General features: G+C 43.5%; 1 protein-coding gene across 1 annotated transcript in view; it reads left to right on the top strand.

The window, feature by feature from the left end:
• LOC120380173 (piezo-type mechanosensitive ion channel component 2-like) overlaps positions 1-15,448 on the top strand; it is a 62,229-nt gene that overhangs the window by 18,231 nt on the left and 28,550 nt on the right. Inside the window, exons 16-28 of the mRNA XM_039497658.1 lie at positions 44-76; positions 737-840; positions 1,647-1,810; positions 3,238-3,414; positions 4,658-4,789; positions 5,578-5,778; positions 6,950-7,154; positions 8,334-8,435; positions 8,578-8,743; positions 9,781-10,024; positions 11,722-11,818; positions 12,109-12,271; positions 13,552-13,641. Coding sequence (XP_039353592.1) covers positions 44-76; positions 737-840; positions 1,647-1,810; positions 3,238-3,414; positions 4,658-4,789; positions 5,578-5,778; positions 6,950-7,154; positions 8,334-8,435; positions 8,578-8,743; positions 9,781-10,024; positions 11,722-11,818; positions 12,109-12,271; positions 13,552-13,641 — 1,878 coding nt within the window. The remainder of the gene's footprint in view (positions 1-43; positions 77-736; positions 841-1,646; positions 1,811-3,237; positions 3,415-4,657; positions 4,790-5,577; positions 5,779-6,949; positions 7,155-8,333; positions 8,436-8,577; positions 8,744-9,780; positions 10,025-11,721; positions 11,819-12,108; positions 12,272-13,551; positions 13,642-15,448) is intronic.

The following is a 15,448-nucleotide window of genomic DNA, read 5'->3' as shown; positions in this document are numbered from 1 at the left end:
ATCCAATATTTGATGTTATATTTTTCCTGTTTTTAATTTTCAGGCTTAAAGAAAATATTTGGAAACTGCAAAACAGGTGAGAATGAAATGACATTGAGGAATGCATTTCTCTGCATTGGAGTCTACTCTGCTCTTGATGCCTGGATGACACATAGGCGTAGCTCTGATTAGGAGTAAATGGATTTACTCATGTTACTTCTCCATGAATTTATAGTAGAACCAACGAGTATATTTTGTACTTAGAAATCTGACATTGGGAACACTTGTTCCAGATATGCAGCACTGTTATAGCATGTCTAAGAAAATATTGGAGACAGATTTAAAAAAAACCCAAAAAGGAGGTTTACATGAAATTTGTTTGCTTTAGTTTAGACCCCAGGCTCACAACACAGTAGTATTATTTACAAACCTAATAGGGTTGGATTTTCAAACTTGCTCAGCTTTGGTCCAATTCTGCTCCTGTTAAATTCAGTGGGAGATCTACCACTGATTTTAATCAGGGCAGAGCTAGGCAAACCATGAGCTCATTTGAAAATCCCACCCATAAATTATACATATATCACAGGTGTACACCTCCACTTTGTATTCTGTTCCCTTTCAGTTTAGTTGCAGGCAATTAAAAATGGATCACAAACTGTGTAATATCAGAATATGTCTAACTCTCTTTAACGCTACAAGGTAAAGGGATCAATATCTAAGTTGTCTGGCATTAGCAACTTTCTTGTGTTCCCGACAGGCTGGAAGCCAATGAACTGCATGGTGAAAATCAAACCACCTCGGACAAGATAGAGAATACAACAGTGTATGAAACCATGGGAGAGGCTCAGCAGGAGAAATCAGGTGATGATATGTAACTCCTTGCAGCATTGGTTGAATGATTATTATTATTATTATTTTTTTTTACATGGAGCAAAGCCAATACTATATAGTTTACAGAAGCTCCTTGACTTACGCGAGTGTTATGTTCCGGAACGCCTTGCGTAAGTCGAATTTTGTGTAAGTCAGGAAAGTATCTCTGACAATTACGCCAACCCCCCCACAACTTTTTCCATAAGTCCGATTTCTGTAAGTCAGGTTTGCGTAACCCAGGGAGCGTCTGTATAGGCAAGTGCTTGAGTATTCTTATTCTAGGGGTTGACTTCAGGCGTTGTAGGTGTATAGTAGTGGGAATCCTGCCCAAGGGCTAATCATACTTGCAGTCCTTGGCCTCCCTAAACACAATGGCAGTAGGAAGCAATAATGATTAGTGAGTATGGAGATATAAAGCATGATGGATATATAGTTTTTTCGGCCCCAAATACAATTTTGCTTTGTTCTTTATTCCTAACCTGACTTTGCTCGAGCAGGAACTGAGAGACAGTGAAATTCACAGCTTATTTCTGCCAATACAAAATAGTCACCAAAGCCAGAGGAAGGACTAGCACTCCATGTATGAGCTATTGTTGACCTCTTTAATCCCATATTTCTCCACCACAATACTGCCACCCCTGAACTCTTCCTTCCTTCCTCTTGTGGAAGATGAAGACATAGCTGACAAGTCATCTGACAAAGCAGTAAAAATAGTAAAGGATTTCTATTTCTCTGTCTCCAAAAATCATCTTTAAAAGTTATTTTAAAGCGCTAACCCAGCACTTTTCTTTTCTTAGGGGGAGAGCCTAATAAATGGAACCTGGTGATCGACAAGTTGGCTTCTCTTCTCCTGCAGCTTTTGGAAAAGTTTCATAAAACTCAGGTGTTAGCCTGGAAAGTCCTAGAGCTGCACATCCTTAAAATTGTCTCCACTTGGGTGATCTGGATCACTCTCCAGGAGGTTGGTGATATTTTCAGGTTCTTCATACTATTCATTTGTTTTCTGCAGACTCCTTTCCTGGTGCTACAAGAGACTCAGCTCTCCTCCAAATCAGCAGCTATGGCGAGTTATGTTCATATTTTAGGCCAGTAACTGTAATCCTCTAAGTACATAGAAATGTATATTAGTGGGCGTTTGTTCCCGCTTCTAATGAGGTTTACACACTCTGCATGTTGTCCAAACTGAGCAGCTTCCTGGGGTTTGGCTTTATTGTTAAGTCAAGCAACCAAACATACATAAACCTCAATCTAAACCATCTCTGCCAGCTGGCTGTTTTTAGGGTTTTCCATCCAACGCCTCTCCCCCATTCCCTAGTTTCCTCTGCTTTTTGAAAGGCTCTAAACACTTTTATATATTCTGGATGGACCTGGCTGAATCGACTTGCTGGTTCTTCTCTGCTATAATTCCAATGCACCTTCATAAAGGGTTCATTTATATGTCGAGTCCTAGAGTCTGCCAACCTGCTACAAGGTTAATGCACCAGCCTGCACACTGCCTCCAAGATCTCCTGGGGAGTGCAGCCAGCATGCCACCCTTAAAGGAGGTGTAGCATGAACTCTCATCTGACGAACAGCTCTGCTAATTGCTTTGGTGGATGATGCAGAACCATGGCCTCACTTCGACCCTATTCTTCCCTGCCCCTTTAGTTAAGCTGTGTAGTCCTTGAATTCAGGAGAGCACAGGGACTGCCATTGTGCCTAGATGTAAGGCACAATGGGACTTGTTTTAGAACTTTGATCATGATGTGATATGGCATAACAGAGCCTACTTGGTTTTCTTCTCAGTTTACTAAGCAAAGTTTCCTTTCCTCCCTGCAGCCATCAGAATAAACCTTAGTTGAAACTCAGGTGGCTTATGTAATTCAGACCCAAGATTTCATAATTAAATACACGTGCAAATGGCTAGTTAGACAGGGCTTCACCAGAACCCAAATTGTTCCTGTTTGTTGCTCTTAAGATGCAGGTTTTCATAAATATTTTTCATGAATCTATTCATGTGCAAACTGTAGTCATCTAATTTTACAGAGATAGGAAACTACATAACAGTGACCTAAATGTCACTTAGTCCCTTGCAAGGTAAAAAGTCATCCTTAGTTTTCAGGAAGAGAAAAATGTAAATAAAATCATATCACTTACTACATTTATAATAGGTCCTTTCCTGAGGATTAGAAAATCTTGTCCTTTCTGCCCAGCAGCGTTACTTGCCATCCCAACCATCGGGGCATATTTTTTCCTCAAATAGTCTTTTGCTTAATCTAATAGTTTATCTGTTATTCTCTATTGTGTTGTTGCAAATGCCACAAGCTGAACTCCTCAACCCACAAACACACCAGCAAAGAGGTAAGTTACAGTGAAACAACTCTGATTTTTTTCCTGCAATGACTTTAGGTATCTTTGATGAATTACCCTTTCTTCGTCCTTTGGGTGTTTGCCCTGCCCTATCCCAAGCTCCGGCCTCATGCATCAAAGATCTGCACAGTTTGGTCCTGTGTGATGGTTATCTGTAAAATGATGTACCAGCTGAAATTCGTCAGGCCGCATGACTACTCCTCAAACTGTATGCAGGTGAGCATTCTAGAGCACTCAGGTCCTGATTCTGCAAACACTCGGGATATATCTTGAGTGAGCAAAAGCGAACCTCCCAGCCTGGGTCAACAGACTCACTCTGGCCCTCTAAAAATAGCTGTATAGATGGTGCTTTGATGTTGCATCTCAGACTAGAGTTCAGGCTTTGAAGCCTAGGGAGGAGGTGGGGTTCTTAGTGTATCACACTCAGCAAAGATCTGTGAACAGCCAGCAAGCAGTGTCCTTCTTCAAATTCAAGAATATCTTTGAATAATGTGCAACTTCCATGCCACATCAAGACAAGATTTAACATAGTCCTGGGAATGCAATTCTCTCAGCCAAAGCTTTCCTGAGAAGCTTTTGTAGGTTTGCATTTAATAAACACCTCTGCAATGTGAAAGGGAATGGAAAGTTTTGAAACTTGTTTGTTGAAAGATAGTAAAGAATGGGGGTGATTGCAGATAAACAAAGACCTTACTTTTGTGGGCACAATTCAAACCTACAGTTTTCACATCTGCAAAATTGGTGGGTTAAAATTTTTGTGCTGGCAAAATAATTAGGGTCTCAAATATTACAGCAGGATGGATAGCTACCTGATTTGTATTTGAACTTCAAACTAATGGGAAAATGAGGCAAAAAGAAGTTACTTGCCCATGGTCACACAGCAAGTATCAGACCCAGGATTCATGAGTCCTGACTGAGGGCATGTCTACAAGAATATTTCATGTGTGGCAAGCTAGGATGTAAATCTACTGTGCTCCAATGTGCCATGCACAGATGGTGCATGTGGAACCTGCTGCATATTAAACATACCCTGTTTCAGTACCAGGTCAAAGTGCTCTAGGGAACTTGATTTCCTTTACTCAGTCACTTCTCTCTCATGTTACTTATTGGGCACAAAGAAATGAATGGTCAGTAGGCTTATAAAATTAAAAGATTTATAAATGATAGCTATGCATATAGGAGTGTTGCCAAGCAAGAAATATACCAAGCACTTTTGAGTGAAATTTCTGGCATAGAAAATCATCCATGCCTACCACAAAAACTAAATTAGATGGCATCTTTTCTATTTGTGTGCACATTACATTCTGGATATAAATTGGTAGAAATAAAAAAAAAACAAAAAAACTTTAAACACAGTAAGGGAGCCACTAGGACTTGCGCTTACCCCTACTATTGAAGGAGTTAATTTCTGAGAGTGTATTTCAGACAGACATGCTTCATTCCATAGGGGCTGTACCAGAACAGAACCTACTATCATGACAGCCTGGATGAGCTGTTGCAGAAATCAGTGTTGTACGTCGCTCCTGTTGATCCCGCCGATTGGTGTGGAGGGTTACGGAAGTGTGGTGACAATGTTTTACCCTGCCTGAAGGTAGGATTCTTATTGTGCTGTCTTCAGACACTATTACTGAATAGAGTAACAGGGGTAGTCAGCAGCTTCGCTCAGCACAAACCCTCTGCTGATATGTCAGATTTTGACATGCACAAGCAGAAAGAGGAGCTTGAAATAGGAAGAGGGAGCAACATGGGAATTTGAAAATTTCTTGAAAATAAATCCTGGTTAGATCTTAATGAGAAGATGTGATTAAAAAACGGTGGCAGGGTAAGTGGAAGAGAGAGGAGATCTACCAAAGAAAATGAGAAGTTTTTCTCAGCCATTCTTCTGTACTTGGTTTTCTTCTCATTCTGCGTCAGCAGCTGATGAGACACCGGTAAATGTTCTCCATACCATCAAGAGCCATTATTGTTCGTCTCAAGGAACATCTTATCCCTTGAAATTGCCACTGGTCTGAATCCAGTATAGCTACTACTCCAGTATTATGGGAGAGAAGTCCATGGGAGAATCTCTCTCAAGTCACCATGTTGCAGTGTTCCAGGAGAGAAAGGAAGCATTTATCATTCATTTCTCATAGCACTTATTATTCTCATGAGAAATTTTTATAGGGCTGTAAGTGTACATGGCACTTGTACACAGAACATAGCAAAACATAGCAAAAGCAGAGCCCCTGGCATCCAATGTAACAGATTGGACACAGCTCAGAACAACAGTTTAGTTGTAAGCTTCATTTGTCCTGCCGTTTGTCTTTCTCAGTGCGGGTTGCTCAATATTGCATTTAGGATGCCATTAACATCTGGTGCCATTTCATTCTGCCCTTGCAGAACCATCTCACCATCTTGGCATTAATGGTAATAGAAGTGACTGTGCATCACCACCAGCTCTTCTACCGGACTCAAAACCAGCTGACACCACCTGTTACAGGGATCATTTTTGATACCATCACCCGAGAGCACCTGGATGATGGGTTACTCAGCTGTATCAAATACTTTATCAACTACAGTTTCTACAAGTTTGGACTAGAGGTGAGCAAATATCAGGGGAGAACAATCCTCTTTGGACTTGGTCCCCGGCAATAGCTCACTGAGGCATTAAGAAGCCTGTGGAAAACACACACCAACGGAGAATATAAATTCCCTTCTGGTGTAAACAAGCACAACTCCATTGACTCTCCCTAGAAAATGTGTTCCCATGCAGATATGGGCAGCAATTATCAGTGAGATCAGATTTGCACAGACGCAGAGCTCTTAGGGGTGATTCATTTCCCTGGTTGGAGCGGGTTGCAGTTTAAAGCCTCCCTTGCCCAGGTCGCCACACCAGAGAGCAGATTACAGTATCAGGGATTCAGTTTGGGGAGGGCAGCTTTAAAATCCAGGCTTCCTGCCACTTATGGCCTGGTCTTTGTGGGCTTATCATGCTCCCTTTCTGGGTGGCAGCGGCTGGTTCTTGTGCCCTGGTGGAGTGCAGTGCTCCCTCTCCCAGAGGATAAGGAGGGGAATTTCATCAGAAAGTTTTTATTGCTGCCATAAACAATTTAACATGTCAGCAGGTCCTTTTTTTGCATGCTGATGATGGTTTTCACTGTAGCATGAGGTGAATGCATTGTTTTGTGAGTACGGTCCCTTCCCCAGCCTTTGAAAATCTGGCCCTTGTAGTCAGAGTCATTCTCTTCACTACATGAGCTTCTCTCAGTGTTTCCCTTCATAGCATTGGTTCAGGGGAGGTCACCCTTGTGGAAGGAAAGGCAGAATTTTCCTCTTCGTATTTTATTCCCTAGTGACCAACTCTCTTTTCTTTAATCTATTAACGTTGACTATGGTCTTGTCTACATGGGAAAGTTTTACCAATACAGTTAAACCAGTATCGTTATATGGGTATAACTCTCATGTGGACTCTCTTATTCTGGAATGAGTGCCTTTTTCAGATTAGTTTAAACTCCTTCTCAAGCGACATAAGAAACTGAAAAAAGCCTCTCTTATCCCAGAGTAAGAGTGTCCACATGGCAGGGCTATAATGCTAAAATTATACTGGTTTAAATTCACATCTTAGCTGATACCAGTACGGCTTTCCCACACAGCCAAGTGCTAACGCTCCCCGCAGTGGTAACCTTTGAAAAATTAAGCGGTCAGGAGGGCTTTCCGAGCAACCATGGGCTTTGATGGACAGTGTTGCCATTGGAACATTCCATTCTTTCAGGTGTGTCTCATCATGGCCGTGAATGTCATTAAGCAGCGTATGGATTTCTATGCCCTTCTCCACGGCTGCTGGCTGATCTACCTGCTGCACCGACGCCGAAGGAAAGCAGTGGCTGAGGTCTGGCCGAGATATTGCTCTTTCCTTGCCAGTGTCATGACCTTTCAGTATTTGCTATGCATTGGCCTCCCTCCTGCTTTCTGCAAAGGTAAATGCAACACAGTGCATTGTCTGAGAGGGGGGGGGGGGTTGAGTGAACACATGGAAAAGCCCCCAGCAGTCACTGATAACCTGAACGAGGACTGGCCAAAACATGAGCGGTGAGGGCTGTTGAGCCATATCCCAACCAGCTCTGCAAGGAGAAGAGAACATACAGGGACACTGAATGGGGAAGTCCCTGGTGATGGTGTGTAGGCTAGTGGGGACGTTCTACCAACCAGGGAATGGAAATAACACTCCAAGCCTCAGTCCTCTAAAGCCTTTTCCTCGGGGCTTATTATCTGCCCCCAAAACAGCAGCAAATCAACTGAAAACCACTGGGCAATAATCCCCAGAGGCTACTGCCCACTCGGAGGGGACACCCATCCTTTCCTCTTAGTTCTCTTGTGTTCCAGCTTACCTTTTCTTTGAGACTCCACCACAAGCATCCAATGACCAGACTGTTAAACCTGTATAAGCTGAAGCACCTTTACCTGGTCAGGTGACCCCCCCCCAAAACTTACCCAAACGTTGTAATAGTATTACGATGATTATTAATACATCCCTGTAAAATTGTATCTCTTGTCTGCAGCTTCTCTCTCTCGCTCTTTTCCTCTCTATGGTTTTTCCCTTCAAAAGGCTACAGTCACATCAGGATGACTGGCTTGGTTTCACCTGCTAGCATAGGTGACACCCCATGTGCTCTCCCTGCACTATGAGAATTAGAAGAGCCAAGTCTTTCCATGATTCCAGAGACACCAGGTACAGCCAAGGGACTGGAGGGGAGGGGGCAGCCAGGAAATGGCAGACAAACAGATGAGGTGAGGTATTTCAGGAGGACCAAATAGCTGTAAATCACTGGCTGGGTTCAGCTGGCTCTGAGCTACAACAAGCAGAGGTCAGACAACACCGGGACAATTCTGTCTCTATTCAATCCCAAGCCCAATTGCAATGTTCACACTGGAGAACTCACGGCACCAACACTAGTTGTTTCAGCACTGATGAGGGCTCGCTTTTCTTGGTAGCAATAGTCCCAACCCTGTGCTATCAGGAGGCTGTGCTGTTATCCAGATGTGTGCCATTTCCCTTGAGAAATGCCAGTGCGCTTCAACTCGAACATTTCTAGGCTGTAAGCTCAGAAATTAGCTTAACATGTTTTGTGTGATGAAACGAACCCCTTTGCCTACAGATTATCCGTGGAGAACCTCTCGATGGACAATCCATTCCAATCTGATTAAGTGGCTCTATCTGCCTGATTTTGCGAAGAAACCTGATGCCAGTTTTCTCCTGTGTAAGTATCAGTCATCCAGTGCAGCATTTTACTGTCTGAAATTCCTGCTGCTAACTACTAATCATTGTCATCATAATATTAAACATAATCAGAATAGTCTTGTCTGAAGCTGCTAAGAAGCTGTTTTCCTGTCTCCTCCCAGATGACTTCCTGCTCCTGCTTTTTGCCTCCCTGCAATGGCAGGTATTCAAAGATGAGAATAAGGCTTGTGTGCGTATAGAGGCAGGAGATAATGTGGAGATCAGCTGTGAATTAGATCCAGCTGCTCTCAGCCAGTACAGCCCTGTGCCAAACTTTATCCACTGCAGGTAGGAACCAGCAAGATTTGCTTTGGCCAAGTATAGCAGGTGGAAACAGGGAATCTGGATTTTGAAGGTGTTTGGATGTAGGATTTTATCAGGCCTTTAAGAGAAGTAGAGGGCAGCTGTGCAGTTTGGATCTGGAGCTCAGAGTCCCCATCCAATCCAAAGTTTGTGGGTGTTTGGAGGCGGGGCTCATCTTTAGTTACAAACACTTTATTAAATTGATTTCAAAGCCAGAAGGGAGCACTAGATCACCCAGTCTGGCTTTCTGTGCAACCCAGGGCAGAGAATTTCACCCACTTATCCCTGTCTTGAGCCCAGTGACTTGTGTTTGACTAAATCATAGCTTCAAGATGGGCATCCAGTCTTTATCTGAAGACATCAAGAGATGGGGAATCCATCACTTCTTTAGCTAGCTTGTTCCAACAGTTCATCACCATCACCCTTACAAATTATAAGCGGACCCACATGCTGCTAAACTCTAGCACTCTGTTGGAATTCACTATATCTTATAGAGTACACTAACTGGCCTTTAGTATCCTCAACACATCCAAATAAAATGTCATTTAATTACAAGAAGGAATAATATCAGAGAATGGACTGCTATAATATCCTAGGATAAAGATCAAAATAGATTTACAGTTAACTTTCTCAGCTCATTAGCAAAAGATCTTGAGTGGGTCTATGCAAGTTCATACTGCATGGAAAATTTTTGCAAGTGGCTTCTTTTCTCTTCTCTGTATGAACCAGCAATCTTTTTATGAACCACTTTAATATTTAGTGTAATAGGCAGATAAAATAACTGTTTGCAAAGGGAGTGGGCAAGCCTGTAATCTCAATTCACCTGGTGGAACTTCTACCTGGGGAAACACAAAGTTCACTGATCTAGTTTTGACTGAGCTTGGTGTATAATGGGCAGGTGCAATGGGGTGCTGTCATAAGTCCAGGGGCACTGTTGGTTTAAATATTTAAGTGCATGGCCACCAGTTGGCAGACAAGAATCACCCTGATACTGCTCTGACACTTCATTTCCACTCCCGCAGGTCCTATTTGGATATGGCTAAAGTGGTTGTGTTTGGCTATCACTTCTGGTTTGTGCTCTGCCTGATTTTTATCACTGGGACAACTCGAATCAACATATTCTGTCTGGGCTATCTGATGGCCTGTTTCTACTTTATGCTCTTTGGAAGCAGTCTCCTTCTAAAGCCGGTCAAGACTATTCTCAGATTGTGGGACTATTTGATTGCGTACACTGCCTTAGTTATAGTGATGAAGAATCTTCTGGCTGTATGTATTGTCTTTCACAAAATTAGGGAAATATCTGCCCTCTTGTTGTTTTTTATATTACAGTAGGACCTAGAGTCACCAGCCGAAATCTGGTACCCAGTGGGCTAGGGAATTTACATTTGCATGGTGGAAAATGTCCCTGCCCCAAGAGCTTGCTATCTAAGGCCCTGATCCTACAATGACCTCCTCATGGGCAGATCCTTGAAGTCAGTGAGGTTCTTGACTGACAAAAGGTAGAAGAAAGGGAAGTATTACAATCCCCACTTTTCAGATGGGGGTGACTGAGGGACACAGGGTTCATGTGACTTTCCCAAGGTCACACAGGTAGTGTGTGGCAGTGTGGGGATCACCACCCAGAAGTCATGAGTCCCACTCCAGTGCTTGAACCTCAAGACCATCCATCCTCTCTATTTCCACAGCTAAGTAATAGCCAGCTGGTAGTGGAATCAGTGGGCTTCTGCTGTGTGTGGGGAAAGCCGGATGTGGAGCGCATGTGAAAGGGGGCCACATTTTCTGCATCTGCAGAGCTGTGGGTGAGGTTGGTTTTAGGTGCCGTGGTGTGCAGGGGAGGTGAGTCTCAGGGGAAGACTGGGGAGTTAGAAGGGCATGGACAGAGCTTCTGCAATGAAGTGGCTTCACCGGCTAAAGCCTTTCTCTCCATGCATGACGGGGTGGGGACACAGCTGCTATGAAGGCTAATGAGTCCTGAGGCCACACAGTGGCTCTGTTACTGCCCTATGGCCTCTGGGGCAGGATTCTGCCACCCATTTGTGGCACTCCCCTGGGCACAGCCCACTTACGCTCTCTGTGACAGTGACTGGAATATGGCCCTGCTTGATTTTTCCAGTTCAGTTGATTTAAGCCCTTCTGTATTATGATAAATGTTACATAATAAAATTATGCACATTTCAAAAAAATAATCTGGCCCTATATCTCTTTCCCCTAGAGCAGTGGTCTCCAAACTTTTTCAATCATGCACCCCTACCAGTAAAAATTTTTTGAGCATGCACCCCCTGCCACGCCGGCTCTACCATTTTTGCTGAAGCAAAAAAAAAAAAAAAAAAAAAAAAAAAAAGGCTGCTCGGACTCCCGCCAAAACTGATGAAGCGGGGCGGGGGGGGGAAGGAAGCGCTCCTCCTGCTACGCACCCCCAAGGATCCTCTTGCTCACCCCACTTTGGAGACCACTGCCCTAGAGGGTGGGGAAGCATTCACAGCTGTGGTCTGTGCCGGAGCTTGTCTGTGGATGAAAGGAAGACGTCTTTGTCCAGGCTGCTCATGCAGCACCTTTAATGAAAATTAAATTAACTGAAAAAGTAAAAAAAAGAGTTTTCAGAAATAGCTTCCTGCTTATGACAATTGATCAGTCCATACATTAGAGACGTGTGGCATGGCATGGCCCGGCCCCAGCTTTCCACGTGCGTGCCCTCCCAAGAGCAAACAGAGAGCAAAGCGCTTTTTCGCAATTACAGGCCTTTCCTGCGGGCTGCCTATCTTCTCTGTTTCTTTGGCAGGAAAGTGGGATACCTGAGAATCCTCTTCTCTAGCTAATTCAGGAACAGCAGCTCGAAAGGCTCACTAAACTGACCCATCATACTAGTTTGGATAAAAACAGCAAGTGCAATTAGAGCTTAGCTAAATGAATAGAAAGGAACAGAATGCTGCTGAGCCTTTTCACTGTCTCCTTTTTTATTGTAGATTGGAGCGTGTGCCTATCTTGATAAGTTACTGAGAAACCATTGCTGGCTAATACAGACCTTTGGCATGTTCTGTACTATACCGGGGTATGACTTGGGTAAGTAGCAAATAATGAACAGGCAGAGAGGACGTACCATGTCACTGTAATTTCAGGAAAACATTTTCTTACTGAAAGATAAGCAGAAATCTAGTCCACTTTTTCTACAAAGCCAATAAAACACTGTATCACTTGCAGTGCAAGCAGAGACCTGTTTATTGAAGTGGAGACAAACACCTGTCAGGGATGGTCTAGATAATACTTAGTCCTGCCCTGAGTGCAGGGAACTGGACTAGGTCACCTCTCGAGGTCCCTTCCAGTCCTACGATTCTATGATTTCTCCTGTGTAGCTCTTCCCGAGGATGAGAAGTGCGAACTCCCTGAAAATGAAGCCGGGATTGTTTGGGATGTGATAAGTTTCACGTTCTTGCTGGTCCAGCGGAGAGTCTTTATGAGCTATTACTTCCTCTACGTAGTGTCAGATCTGAAGGCTGCCAAGATCTTAGCTTCCAGGTACATGCACTGGATGTAACAAGTTTAAACCAATAGTCCTCAGTGGTGCAGAGAGGAGTCGGAGGCCCCCTCCTCTCTGTAAAGAAATGAGGTCTCTCTGAGATTTGGATTGCTGGGGAGAGTGATGGGGAGCCTCCCAAGCTTCGTGTTCCAAAAACAAGGGATCTAGTCAGACGATTATTACTACTTGCTGAGCACTGGTAATGGGCTCCGTGCTGTAAAAGTAAACAAGACCTGGCGCCTGCCCCAAGAAGCTTAAAACCCGACTCAGGCCTCTATAGTGCCCCGGGTGATGATGCAAACTCGAGGTGGGGCAGAAATCCTGCAAAGGTTTCATGTCAGGAGTGTGACTTAAGGATGCAGATGCTGATGCTTTAAGTGCTTGAGGCTCCATTGCCATGATCATGCCTTAGCAAAGTGGTCAGTGGGGCAAGAGATGAGGATGGGCCTATAGTAAGCCTGGCTTTAGATCCTAACTTTCATGACCACATACTTCACACAATGGGCAGGGTGGGGAAGATAGACCTTTTGTGACAGCTATGACTTCATCTGTAGTTCTGAGGATTTCAGGAGAATCCTGAAGGGTTTGACAAGCAGATCGCCATGCGTTTAGGAGCTATGTTTGGGCAGTACCAGAAAGTGGCAGAGACAGAAAATATGGCATGTGCCATAAAAAAGAGTCACCTAGAATAAATAATGTGCAACTCTGAACTGTGGGGTTATAATTCCGCTGGGAATTTTGTGGGACACCGTAGTCCATGAAAGAGAAGCTTCTTGAGATGGAGAGGATTCCCTTTACCCTTTCTACATTCCTATCCCTCTTCAAGTTTCAATCTCGTTGTCCCTTATCCATTAGCTATAGCTACTTGTCTGTTTCTGCACTTATAATACACCCCTTTCTATGGTATTTAATATCACCAAGCCCTCCCTCTGTTCAAATTGCTACTGGAGTGATTTACCCTGAATTATCCATCTCACTGCCAGAGTGACTCTTCACTGAAATCTTCTGAAACTGCTGTTTTTATTGGTGGAATCAGAGGTCTGATGTCAATCTTTTTTTTACCAGAACCCACCAATCAGAGCCCGGAGAATGATGTAATTGCTGACAATTACCTCAATCCACCAATAAGAACTGGGACAGAAGTGTCACTCCAGTGATTTACCAGATTGACAATGCTCTGGGTAGCTGGGTATATTTCTGCCCCTTTGTGGTGTGAAGATAGTTGCATGCTGCCCAGTGAAGTGTTTATCAAATGACCTGGCTTGTTTCACACATGCAGAGGAGCTGAACTGTTTGAAGTGAAGCTGAAAAAAGTTGTGGCGCTCAGATTGGAGGAAGAGAAAAAATCATTGCAAGCCATGAGAAGACAGTAAGTTTGCTGTTCATTTAAAATCACATACTACTTATACACCACATATCTAACTGGTATGTGGGTATGGGTATGGGTCATCTTTTCACTTCTCTCTGTATTCAGGATATTATATTTTCCATCCTCTGATTCCCCCTCCCCCACCCTTCTTAGTGACTCATAACTCAAACCCTTTCCCATCACTACGAGGAGGAGTTAGGGGTAATGCTACAAATAACAACAACAATGGCAATCAAATGAAAATAGTTATTGACGAGCTTCAAATGGAGGGGCTCAAATTATGGACTCAGTGCCCAACACACAGTAACAACTCCCTGTCCTTATTCTTCTGTGGGACTTTAGGATCCGGATAGAGAGTTCTAGGAGAGTTTTGGACTCTAGACTGCAAGACCAGAAAGCTATCGACTCTGCTCCATGGTTGATACTACAGAGGAATTGTAACACAGGACAGCTGTTTGGCTGGTACAAAATCCCTTGTGCTGGATGACAATCAGCTGTTCTGTCCCATGGAATTTTAGGCTTTTCACTCTTTGAGAACAAATTGCTAATAGGATCTGTCAAGGTTCCTTCCCCATTCTGAACTTTAGGGTACAGATGTGGGGAGCTGCATGGACACTTCTAAGCTTAATTATCAGCTTAGATCTGGTATCGCAGCCACCATCCAGATTCCTCTGTCTGGAACATTCCCTTTCTTCCCAAAACCTTCCCCTCCCTGGGGAGCCTTGAGAGACTTTTTCACCAAGTTCCTGTGAACACAGATCCAAACCCCTTGGATCTTAAAACAAGGAGAAATTAACCATCCCCCCTCCTTTCTCCCACCAACTCCTGGTGGATCCAGATCCAACCCCCTTGGATCTAAAAACAAGGAAAAATCAATCAGGTATTAAGAAAAAGGCTTTTAATGAAGGAAAAGAAAGGTAAAAGAAAACCCTCTGGGAGAGATTAGCATACCAGCTACTCTCACAGACAGATTCAAAACACAGAGGATGTTCCCCTGGGCACAAATTTAGTTACACAAAAAATACCCAAATACCCAATTTTGATAATTCCCTTAATGGTACCAAGACAAGTTACAAAGAAAATAACCATAAACCTATTTATCCCTTTCTAAAACTTACTACTCTGATAAGAGGCTGGTTCCTTGATCTTTTTCACTCCGGCTGAAACTGAAACTGAAACTCTAAACAAAGGAAAACTTCCCTCCTTCCTTTTTAAACATCTTGTTCCCCCATTGGTTCCTCTGGTTGGTGTCAGCTAGGCTAGGTGAACTTCTTAACCCTTTACAGGTAAAAGCAGCATTAACCCTTAACTATCTGTTTATGACAGGATCAATGATGGTATCCAATCAGAATGATTGTCTACGTTAGGGCTTTAGCCAGTAGTGTAGCGACACTGGTACAAACCATACCATATTGCACTGGGGTAAACTGGGGCTGGCACTAGTACAATATATCCCAGTTTGAAACCCAGGTAAGTGGCATTGGTACAAGTCCCCATTAACTCATCACATCTACAAAAGGGACTGGCACCGATACAACTATACCAGTGCAGCTATAACACCAGCTAAAGCCCTGGTGTACACAAGGCTTTATTAAAGAGTCTCCCACTGGATATGCCCCCATTCAGACAAAGAAAAATCAACCTAGAGACATAATAAACTTCCCTTGAAGACTGAAAGGATGTGTTAAATGGGGACCTGCACTGTGCCTATAATCATTGGCCCCACAGGGGTGATAAATCTGATTGTACAGTGTCAGTTCCTGACATGGTATAGGCGACAGCACTGTAAGAAACAATATCATCTGCC

The sequence above is a fragment of the Mauremys reevesii genome, linkage group 13, assembly GCF_016161935.1.
Source record: "Mauremys reevesii isolate NIE-2019 linkage group 13, ASM1616193v1, whole genome shotgun sequence".
Classification (NCBI taxonomy): Eukaryota; Metazoa; Chordata; order Testudines; family Geoemydidae; genus Mauremys; species Mauremys reevesii.
Note: the sequence above shows the minus strand (reverse complement) of the source record. Positions and strands in the feature narration are given on the sequence as shown.